Here is a 12,413-nt window from a genome sequence, read left to right on the forward strand (position 1 = left end):
CCGTTGCTTTTACAGGGCCTACCAAAAAGTTTTAGCACAGGGGGAAAAAAAAAAAAAAGCTGCAAATTTAACAAGCAGAATAATCAAAATGCCTAATGTAAGAATAGGATTTATTTCAAGGAATTCTACTGGCTTCAGGTATCAATACAAATCACCAATATGGTTTTTACAACAACATAAAAAAACTGTTTAATGTACAAATTCCTACAATAAGGTCACTCATATTACCACAATCTGTCCAAGCATTTATTTATTTTTTTAACAGAGCTGTAACAGACAGAAGCTTCAAAGGCTGCTTGTGGGAATAGTACTAACTGACATAGTTCTTAAAGGCTTAATCTGAATATTATATTAATTACCCATGCCCACTGGTATAAAAAATTAAATTTGAGCGGAGATGTAAACTTTACATTTTTTAAATATCTGCTGATAACATCACAGCAGAACCCGCTCTCCCTCTTGTACACAATTTTTTTTTTTTGGTTGTAATCAGTATGTTTCACATACACCAATTTTTTGTACAGCACTGCAGATTATGCTGGTGCTTTTTAAATTTGTGTTACTAACACACTATAAATTATGAAGTGCACAGGACATTCCTCTGAATATCCACCTTTATATATAACATTCACACTTTATACACAAGATAAAGCAAATAAAAAAAGCTACATAATAATAAATAATGATGTGCCTCATTACAAACATGTATGACAAATATTTTCTTTTTTTAAAAAGGTTAAAAAACACTTACTGTAGCAGCTTTCACATGCCCTTTCACATGCCCTTCCTACAGCCACGTTTTGCCCCTGTACTGCTGTACCATTTACTACTGCAGGCTTGACGTTATTCACATTGATCTGATTTGGGTTTGGTTTATTGCTAGAGAAAGAAATTCAAAATATACATCAGAATCTTGACTTAAGTTGACTTAGACTGCCATTAACTTAAGCTACAGATATGGGGACCCAGGAACCCAACATACAGAAAGTGCTAAATTACATGAAGACCTTCTCTGATTTTAATGTTTTAGGGCTCGTACAGATGAGCGTTTTTTCCTGAGCTCCCCTGGGGTGGCAGTCTCCTGCTTCCAATGCAGGGGAGCAAAGGAAAAAACGCTCATCAGTACGAACCCTTAAGAAATACTGACACCAGAAATTAAACTTTTTTTTTTTAACTTGACTTGACCATTTTCTTTCATTCTTTCTTTCTGATCCCCGTGTTCCTCCATGAGGGGGGCTGCCATATTTGTGCATCAGGAGTCTGTTAGCATTAGAAGCTATAACAGACTAAGAAGGGACAATTAGGTTGGCAAAACAGTCAGGTTAATGAACTTTAGGTGACAATTACTTACAAAAGCAGCCCTCTCAATAAAAAACTATCATGACCTATATGTAACTTTTAATGTACATTCATATTTTGAAAAATAGTTTTTTAGTGTCCGTATCACTATAGGGATGCACCGAATAGGTTCAAGATTTGGATGAATCAAATCTGAATCAATAAAACTTTGTGATTTTTTGCATGTGGTTCTTTTCGAATCTTCCTTGCCATAATTTGCATATGCCTGTCAAATCTAACTTTCACTCTCTATTCTAGCAGCGGCAGCATCAGGAACTTTAATTGTCAAGGCAAACAGGTGGACTACATACATTAATTCCCTTTATTTTTCCATCTAAAAATGTGTATTCATATTAGTTGAAGAACCAGAATATGAACAATGTAGTGAATGCTTTTTATCCAGTGTGATACTGGCACCTATTTTCCATGGGTTACACAATGAACCTCCAAATACTCACTAGTTCGGTATATACACTTGTTTTAGTTTGCTCTCTGCTTCAGCTGCTTTCAATCGTTTCTTAATAATGGGTAGACAAGAAAATAAAATAAAAAAAAACAAACAAGCAAACATTAGAAACATTAAAAAGCACAATTTAAAAAAACATGCCCACAAAAAAATTGTATAAAGGTTCATAGAAAGCATAAATCTAACTACAGACAAATACCGTACTTTCTGGGAATGCAGTTCCGCTGTAAAAATTAGACTAATATTTCAAGTCAATACGTCTCTTACCCCCAGTAGATGCCCCTTTGGTAACATGAGTTAGTAGATTAGTTAGATAGAATGTGTTTAAACTAAATTGTATGCCTAAAAATCCTAAACAACGTGCTACTATATTAGCTGCAGCTGACTCCTTATCACTTTCATAATATTAAATCTCAGTGTTCATTGATAATGTTTTTACCTGTTGTACATATCTGTCTGTTGTCTTCCACATGTAGTAATATTCTATTATACTGGTCAAAGACTTCCATGGTAACTGAAAGAAAGGAATCTAGATTTAATGCAACACTATCAGGCCTGTGTATAGTTAAAAACAAGGACAAAAAAAGAAATTCAAAGAAGCCAAAAAAACATAAGTCTTAAACTGACCACACTTGCTTACATTAGGTTTGTAAGTTTAGCTAATTGTGACCATACTGTCTGATCTTCACTGTCTCTTAGGGGGACAGTTTCCTAGAGCACCTTTACAAACCCACAAATCATCTTTCAAAACTGAAAATGTAATTTGTTTATGTGGATGCATGGTGCTTTGGCAGATGATGACAAGAGAACAGCTACTTTTAACTTACTCATACAACTTTACTCTTACTCATACTAGCTCTGATACCTTTGGACCCAAAGTACAGTAACTGTACTTTTGGCTATATGTAAGCAATACTACTAGGTAGGCTTTATATAGAAAAGGTGTGCTACTGATTTGGTTTAACAGATGTGGATATTAACCCTTTAAGTAACACAATAAAACAGATAATTTAGTTTAACTGCTCACGCTGTAGCAAGGCAGCAACACCAAAATATCCACCATTTAGAAAGATTAAGTTCAACTACAGCTACAGGGCCAGAAACACCCGATAATCAAAGTATCGTATGCCAAGTATGTAAAGAACAATTCAGAGTAAGGAATGTTGTTATTCCAGCTGTGAGACATTTTAAGAAAGGGCAAGACAGACAAGGGAAACATCAGCTTGCTGATCCTTTTTCTTAAGAGAGATAAATGATCACGTACAAAGTCCTGTTGTATATCTGTGAAGTCCTTGCCGTATTTTTCTAGGGCTTCCTCAAAAAGGTTGGCCTCAGAGGCAGACCATTCCTCCATCTCATCTCTGCAGAGGACGGGACCTCCTTGGGGAACCAGTGCAGAAATGGCTTTAGATATATCGTAGGTATTTTTGTGCAATGTGTCCATGGCATGAAACTGGAAACAGGAAAAAGACAGATATTTAAGAAGAAATATATAGGTTATGCCTTACAAAACCACTGCAGACTCTAAAAGATTTCACTTCCAATTTTCATGTGATGTTGAAAAGAAAGATTTCCACTAGTCTGTCCGTTATATCATCTGCCTACTTGCAATTATTCATATTGCAGCAAGCAACATTAATGCTTGCCTTCACCATAGGGTTCTGTGAAGAATAAAAAAGTATTGGTTTAAAAAGGAAACCAAAAGAACAAATAATTAGAGGGATAGATAAACCAGCGACTGAGGCCATAGGAAGCCTAGGAATAACAAGGCTTTTTTTTTTTTTTAGGTCTTGGGTTTATATTTTATGTTTCACATAAATACATTGTTTTTTTCTGCAGTGAATAAACATTCATACCTCATGTAATATTTCAGCAGCAGAACAGAAGGAAGTGTTGGGGGGGCCTACATTTGTAACACACATGATGCAGATATTAGACAGGTCAGCACAATGGTGAAATTTGCCATTTTAGAGCTCTAGTACCATGGGAGTTCCTATTCTAGACTGCATCTGTGTTAATACTGCCCTCTTCAGCACTCCCCCCCCCCCCCCCTGTTACTTTGCAGAGGCTGCTGAATTTTATTTCCTTTTACAAATAAAGAGGATTGTAAAGGTTCTGTCCTCATCTCTGCTTACCAGCGTGATGTCTCTAGAGGCGGCAGCCGCGCTCATGTGTAGACTAGGCTGCCTGACAGAACTACTGCAGTCCAACGCACGGGCAAATGTACCTACAGACCTGAGAAAGGGGCACAAGAGAGGGTACAATTAGCCTTGCATAGCAAACGAACATTAACCAGAAAAAAAAGCACGTGATTTGGCAGACATAGGGCTACTGCTAGACACACGTTTCTTGGCCCACTGTGGGTTGTTATAAATGCTACTTTGTGCCTAAAAGGGTTTAATCCATCCAATGACATGCAAAGGACTGATTTGTGAAATACTATAGCTTACTGGGGGTACAACCATTTCACTGTTGGCCCAAAATCATTAAGCCAGACACTGCATTCTATTAGACAAACCAAACACTATTCAGATTACAAGTCTTCCTTTGTCTTCTATCTAACAGATTTTAGAGACTGCCCACCACAATGAAAACAAAGTTTAAGACAAAGGAAAATATAATGTACCCTGATGGAAAGGTGCAAGCTGACGCTAGTGACTAGACAGCTGTAAAGAGGTGGGAAGGCTGACAACCTTTACAAAAAGTTCTTCTTCTTATGTCCCTAAGGGCTCTGGCACACGAGGAGATTTGTCGCCGGCGATTTTTAAAAGAGATTTGGCGACAAGACGAGCAACAAGACGCCAATGCTAAACCAATGGAAAATCGCCAGAGTCAAAACATACGAGGCTACTTCAAGTCGCCTGCTGTTTCAAATCGCACACAGACCCTTTTCTGAGCGATTTGAGTAAACACGTGGGAGGGGTAACTGTTGAGTAGTACCATGGGTAGCAGATCGCCTGGAGCTAAACTCGCATGAAATCTCTTTGTGTGTATTGTCGTGGCGACTTGTCGCCAAAGCGCCGGGGGGAAAAAACGCAGGCGACAAATCTCCTTGTGTGCCAGAGCCCTAAGAGGCTTATTTGTATATAATGCTTTTGAACAGCCTTACATGCTTATCTGGCCAATCTGTAACACTGGCCAGGGACAAATATGACACTAATGCAACATGAACCACTGCCATTACGAGAGTTAAAAAAAAAAAAAAAAAAACATGAAAAGTTGATATTTCAGTACAAAATACTCCTAAGCACAGAAAGCAGTAAGGGTCACAAAACAGAAGTCTGGTGCTTTACAACCTGCTCTATGTAACTAAACAATTATGCTGGCTGAATTATATTAAAATTATAACCCATGGGTAGTCTGGGGCACCATAAAAATGGCCCCATAGCCTAAAGGTTTAGTAGCTGGGGTGAAAGCCTATTTACTGCCATAACTAATCATGTAATTCTTATTGGAGGTTCATTAGGGTGAACACCTATTTGGCGCAAAATGTAAGCTGTCCTAATGAATAAGCATTATTACAACTTTAGCATGGAGCTGATGAAAAATCAACAAATATGGCTAGATATGGTTTACTAATGCATCATCTGTTTGATATAATTTACAAATCCATATAAAAAAAATCAGTATAAAAAAAAAAATGTATATATATGTATATATTTATATATCTCACCGTGCTACCACCAAAAACTGATCTATTTGTTTATCGGTGAGAGGATTGCTTGCCTCCCAGACTTTAGTTTCAAGGTTTGCTTGGTCTCTTCCATCTTCTGCACCTGAAGAGAACAATAATTACAGAATAATTTATAACAGATCAAGAAGCTACTCCAGTAAGGAGGAACCCAAATATTGGCAGATACTCTTAGATTGTCAAAAAGTGTTAAAAGCCAGATATCAGTTGGGTAGACCGCTGGAGTGCCCCATACACAGGCCAATAAGCTGCTGACTCAGACTGAAGGGGCCAAATCGGCAGCTATTATCTGCCTGTGTGTGGTCACCTTTGGAATCTCAGCTACAAAGCATGACAGGACAGGTTGTCAAAATGGGTACCTTGGAGACCCATGGCTGCCCATTAGAGTCAGTGGATCATAGCATTGCTCCCAGGAAGAGAGTAACCAAAGGCATTCAGGAGAGGAAGCTTTTGCTAAACACATTATATGGTGGCTCCTTATTCTCCCTTAAAAATAATATTTTAAAAGAACAAGTGCATATCCTAGGTGTATTTTATGACAGGATTCCACTGCTACCATCAATTTAAAAAAGTGTAAGTTATTAACTAAAACCTATTAGGTACAAACCGATATATTTTTTTAATAAATGTGTCCCTTTTATAGACTTGTCATCCCATAATACAACGGGGTGTTCTTCAGGGCTGGAAGAATTCTTAGAGAGGGGGTGGCAAATATGGGTGACTGGAGGTACCATATGACAAGATTTTCAAAAACAGCATATGGCTGTTCATTCATAGCCAAGGAAAGCTGTGTAGTAGACAATCTACCCAATTATTAGTACAGTACAGAAATATACAAAAAAGGATCTTAAAACACATTAGAATATTTGTATAAGGGAGAAACAGCTAGTAATTATGTCATTTGTGAAGCACTGAAAGTCAATGGACTTTTACAGCAATAGAAAATAACATTGTTCCTATTAAAGTGCATTTTATAGTTTAGGAAAGCACATTACCCTCCTCCAATAAGTCTGTTATATCTGCTTGGTATCTGTTGCCCACTCGAATTTCTCCCTTGTCTGCCAAGAGAGTCTTCTGCTGTGGATCATAAACTAAAGAATAGAAAAAGAAATCCTAAAAGAAGAGGAAAAAGAGATTAAAAAAATAAAAAATTAACCAGTCAATAATCATTGACAAATACTATAATTACCAAGTCAAGGAATAAGCCACCAGTAGAAATGTCTTCCCTGAAACCACTTTTTTTTTTTTTTTTTTTTTAACAGTGTCCTTTTTAGGAAGCAACATTTCCCAAGCTCGTATAATATATATATTGCATTTAATTGGTTAAGCATTACAGTATAGTAGATATATGCAACTAACAAGGAGTTATAAAAAAAAAAAAAAATTATGCTGTTATTATAATTGCTTGCAAAATGCTAACTAATCCTAGAAATATGCATGCTATCTCTAAGTACCACGACAAATCATGTTTCTAGATCCCCATCGTCCACAAACTTTATAGATAAGTTGCTTTATTTGCACACATATACTGAAACAGACCATGTGTCATGCACCCCGTGCTTCTTTAAGCATCAATGGTGATCTATTTCATGAAAAGATCTTCTATTTAAAAGCAAGCTTTACATTCACTTTATTTTCCTATACCTTTTAAATGAAAGATATTGCATAGCCTTTCCTACACAGAGAGCCTATATTTTTGCATATATTTGAATGGACATAATGGCCTATAGCAGCAGACAAGCGAGATGCATTGCAAGGATGTGGGGTGGAGTAGTAGCCTTGAGAGAAAACCAAACAAAAAAATACTGCAGATTTGTTTAATGGGCATCAGAAAATTATCAGCAATGGCACAGTATTTTTCATTCAAGTTAATGGTAGGCCCTGGGTGCATGTTTGGGAGATCCTCATTTGAAAAAAAAAAAAACAAAAAAAAAAAACGCCCAGTGCGATATTACTATTAAAAGGAACACCAAAAATGAAAGAGCTTTAAAGTAATAAAAATATAATGCACTGTTGCCCTGCACTGGTAAAACTGGTGTGTTTGCTACAGTAACACTACTATAATTTATACAATAAGCTGCTGTGTAGCCACGGGGGCAGCCATTCAAGCTGGAAAAAAGGCACAGGTTACATAGCAGATAACATAAGCTCTGTAGAATACAATAGTGTTTTATCTGTTATCTGCTATGTGCCTGTGCTTTTGCTCCTTTGAATGGCTGCCTCCGTGGCTACATAGCAGCTTATTTATATAAATTATAGTAGACTTTCTGAAGTAAACACACAACTTTTATCAGTGCAGGGCAGCAGCACATTATATTTTAGTTACATTTATACACTTTCATTTTTTGGTGTTACTGTTCCTTTAAGAGGAAGTATAACCAAATAAAAACAGTCTCCATGGCAAACAAGGACATTCTGAAAAGGTACAAACTGCCCATAAACATGAAGATGATTGTTCAAAAGGCCAACGGTCATAAGATTTATAGATGCAAAGTGTATCTCATTTAAACTAAGTAAAATATTTAAAGCTGCCTTACAGGCAAAACAAATACCAATGGGACAAGGATGTCCTAACAACATCTTTACATGTATAGCAGCCGGCTTTACATTTGGTATTTCTAAAAAAAACATGATTACAACAAAGATTCAGATAAATAGAAATAGCCATACCTCTCGTTCCAAATAGGATTTAAGGGATTCTGTCTCGTTTAATAGAGTTACACTGCATTTGCCTCTGAAAGAGAAAAAGAAAAGGGCTTAATACTGACCATATATGAATCTTTAAACCTCCTTAAAAATAAATCTATAGATACAAAGGGGCTTATATATGAATACAAGGGCTAGTTTGGAAGCAAAGCAGACTGCACATTGGCGCTATTCTGACAGGTACTTGGGCTAGTGCTTTTCCAGCAAGCCTGCTCTAATGAATTATGTGCGAGTTCCTGCACTGTCACACCCCTGCTTGCTTTATCGTTGTTGAGGATCACAGAACACCCTTTTAAACCAAAGCTATCAGCAGGGCAGCAGAGGAGTCCCGAACACAATAAAAAGCAGAATACAGCTAAATATTTTGCATAAATGATCACCTTATATGTGTGGCAGGTAAAGATTCAAGCTGCCGTGAAAGAAACAATTCTCTGTGCCTCAGTTGGTGTTTCAATTTCTCTGGTAAATCAACCATTTCTGGGTTTTCCATTTCTTCTTCCATTTCCCCTAAGGGAGCAAAATTGAAAATGAGAAGATGTTTGTACCCAATAACAAGTAAGCAATCACACTGCTGATGCTTGTTTGCATTATAAATTAGAACACAGAACTAATACTTGTACAAATCATTAGGTTTCCCTACATAAGTGTAGTAGGCACTCAATGCATGGTCAAGTCTTGCTTCAGGGGTCAATGCCAGGACATTTTCAAGCTCGCCTTTCTAAACAGGCGTGCCATTTAAAGGGATTCTGTCTTGATTTTTACAGTATAGTTTTTATTACACAGGTGTGTAGGTGCAATCTCAGAGTCTGAGTTGTCTGAGCCAGCTCTAGAACTGCTTTCAGGTAACCTATTGTTTCTCCTACTCCCATGTAGCTGGAGGAGTCCCAAGCCACACTTGGATTTCTTAAGGTGGCCATACACGCACCGATATTATCGTACGAAACCTCGTTTCGTACGATAATCGGTGCGTGTATGGTATGTCGGCGAGTCGACCGATATCGCAGGAACCTGCTGATATCGGACGACTCGCCGATCGGACCAGTTGGAAAATTTTGATCGGGCGCCATAGAAGGCGCCTGACCAAAATTCTCCCTTCAGATCTGAATCGGCAGAAGGAGGTAGAAATCCTATTGTTTCTACCTCCTTACCTGCCGATTCAGCCCTGAATGGTGTGTGGTGGATCTTACGATGTTTCGTGCGACCGATGGTCGTACGAAACATCGTCAGATCGCCACGTGTATGGCCACCTTTACTTTTGAGTGCTATTCTGATACCTACTGGGAGCTGCTATCCTGCTCCCTTCCCACTGTTCTGCTGATCGGCTGCTGGGAGGGGGTGAAGTAGGAGTATGAAGTTATCTGTCACAAGTCGCATGGCTGTGGCACCCTGGGAAATGTAGACTATTTCTAGACCCATGTGAAATTTAAAAATTTAATATAAAAAAAAAGTTTGCTCTTTTGAAAAACAGATTTCAATGCAGGATTCTGCTTGAGAAGCTCTATTACCTGACGGGTTTTGTAAAAAAAAAAAAAAAAAAAAAACAACAAAACATGTTTCCCATGACTGTATTCCTTTAAGAACTGGAAGGACACTTAAAAAACAGCAGCTTGTGCACTGTGTGCCCTTACTTGCCAACCATTAAATACACTTGCAATAAGAGATGAGCACCATTTTTACCACCATTGAAGTCTATAGGTGTTTTTTTTGTTTTTTTTTTTTGCAAAACCTGACAAATTCTCTCTTTACTACTCTCAACTTAATTTTGTCCCATTATCAAGTATTATCAATTATGACATTGTCTGAGCATGCTGCTTGGTTGCTAAGTGACATTGCCATGCTGGTTTTATGCACTCATTTTCACACCAACATGTAGGATTGGATAGGGATAAAAAAGCATGTCTGAAACTGCAATCATGGTAAATTACATTAAAATATTTATCATGTATATTATGGATATAAAGTCTGCATTTAGCACAATAGGTATCTGCAAATTAAAAACAAGTTTCAATGTATGTTTTATACACCCAAGGCCCCTGGATTTTTGGGCTGTGGATAAAAACAGATCAAAAACTTGCCCCTATATTTCAAAAATCTTATTGTGCCTGCAGCAGGAGCCACCGCATCGGCCCGACAGCAGACACATGAAATGGACTTCAGCTTGAAACAGGTTAAGTGGTGGATTTTCTTTTTTATCCACAGGCCAAGAACCCGCCCCCTATGGAAGGGGCCTTATTAAATAGCACTGCTGATTATTTTGTCTCTTTATAAATATGTAATGATAATAACAGTAATTATAACAATAACTAGAGAGGTACATTTCCTGAAGAAAATGTGAGTGGTGCTTGCCGTGGCAAAACTCGTGCCCCAATATTACAATGTTTCCTTCAGTTCTCTGTGACAATTGCCCCTGCTGGGGCATTTAACCGCCAACCCCTCAGAAAAGTCATAGCACCCCATTCCCGAATAAGCCGCACGGTTTGACACCTCATTCATGGGTCTACGACAAATAGTGGTTAATTGCCCCCTGCTGGGGCAATTAACTGCCCACCCCTCAGAAAAGGCATAGCACCCCATTCCCGAATAAGCCGCACGGTTTGACACCTCATTCATGGGTCTATGACAAACAGTGGTTAATTGCCCCCTGCTGGGGCAATTAACCTCCAACCCCTCAGAAAAGGCATAGCACCCCAATCCCGAATAAGCCGCATGGTTTGACACCTCATTCATGGGTCTACGACAAACGGTGGTTAATTGCCCCCCTGCTGGGGCAATTAACCTCCAACCCCTCAGAAAAGGCATAGCACCCCATTCCCGAATAAGCCGCACGGTTTGACACCTCATTCATGGGTCTACGACAAACTAGTTATTTGCCAAAATCCCCATTGTGCGGGGTATCTTCTGACACAGGTTGCAAACCTCTTCAAATGTGGTAAATTTCACTTATCTAAAAAATTCCCTCTCTGCGCTACAATCCGTCAAAATTGGCCTCAATGTTAAGTCTATGGGATTTTTGGGCCCCTGCAGGGGCAATTAACCGCCAACCCCTTAGAAAAGACATAGCACCCCATTCCCGAATAGGCCGCACGATTTGACACCTCACTCATGGGTCTACGAAAAACGGTGCGGGACAAGTTCCGTGCCGAACTTTTGTACGGAAGAATAATAATAAGCCTGTGAGATAATAGAAGTGATGCTTTGCAAGCACCACTAATAATAACTACCTAACAACTCACATGCAGGGTCCTCTGAACTTTTTCTGGACATCGCCAAGCGAGCGGATCTGCTCGTGTATGGCCACCTTAAGGCTGATGTCACGTGTCACTTTTGCCACCCCTTGCACACAAGCATTTCTTCATTTGGTTCCTTGTGGTGACAAATTTAGTACAAGGAACAGACTGTTCTTTTCAATGAGGTTGTCTCCAATCTGGCACAGTGAATGCAGATGTGTTCCACCTGTTACTTACATAGTTACATAGGGTTGAAAAAAGACCAGTGTCCATCAAGTTCAACCCATCCAAGTAAACCCAGCACACCTAACCCACACCTACCAATCTATACACTCACATACATAAACTATAAATACAACCACTAGTACTAACTGTAGATATTAGTATCACAATAGCCTTGGATATTCTGATTGTTCAAGAACTCATCCAGGCCCCTCTTAAAGGCATTAACAGAATCTGCCATTACCACATCACTAGGAAGGGCATTCCCCAACCTCACTGCCCTCACCGTGAAAAACCACCTACGCTGCTTCAAATGGAAGCTCCGTTCCTCTAATCTAAAGGGGTGACCTCTGGTGCGTTGATTGTTTTTATGGGAAAAAAGAACATCCCCCATCTGCCTATAATCCCCTCTAATGTACTTGTACAGAGTAATCATGTCCCCTCGCAAGCGCCTCTTTTCCAGAGAAAACAACCTCAACAGTCTCACCTCATAGCTTAAATCTTCCATCCCCTTAACCAGTTTAGTTGCAGTCTCTGCACTCTCTCCAGCTCATTAATATCCTTCTTAAGGACTGGAGCCCAAAACTGCACTGCATACTCAAGGTGAGGCCTTACCAGGGACCTATAAAGGGGCAAAATTATGTTTTCATCCCTTGAGTCAATGCCCTTTTTTATACAAGACAGCACTTTATTTGCTTTAGTAGCCACAGAATGACACTGCCTGGAATTAGACAACTTGTTATCAACAAAAACCCCTAGATCC

General features: G+C 38.8%; 1 protein-coding gene across 7 annotated transcripts in view; it reads right to left on the bottom strand.

Annotated features, from left to right (window-relative positions):
* The window catches only part of mta1 (metastasis associated 1), a 75,008-nt gene that overhangs the window by 38,928 nt on the left and 23,667 nt on the right, over positions 1 to 12,413 (bottom strand). For all 7 annotated transcript variants that reach the window (XM_018096234.2, XM_031890399.1, XM_018096238.2 and 4 more), the window contains 9 exon segments: positions 8,582 to 8,708; positions 8,166 to 8,229; positions 6,491 to 6,608; positions 5,478 to 5,580; positions 3,940 to 4,039; positions 3,069 to 3,257; positions 2,244 to 2,318; positions 1,797 to 1,855; positions 752 to 879 (listed from right to left, as the gene is read on the bottom strand). In XM_018096234.2, coding sequence (XP_017951723.1) covers positions 752 to 879; positions 1,797 to 1,855; positions 2,244 to 2,318; positions 3,069 to 3,257; positions 3,940 to 4,039; positions 5,478 to 5,580; positions 6,491 to 6,608; positions 8,166 to 8,229; positions 8,582 to 8,708 — 963 coding nt within the window.

This window comes from Xenopus tropicalis, chromosome 8 (genome assembly GCF_000004195.4).
Source record: "Xenopus tropicalis strain Nigerian chromosome 8, UCB_Xtro_10.0, whole genome shotgun sequence".
Classification (NCBI taxonomy): Eukaryota; Metazoa; Chordata; class Amphibia; order Anura; family Pipidae; genus Xenopus; species Xenopus tropicalis.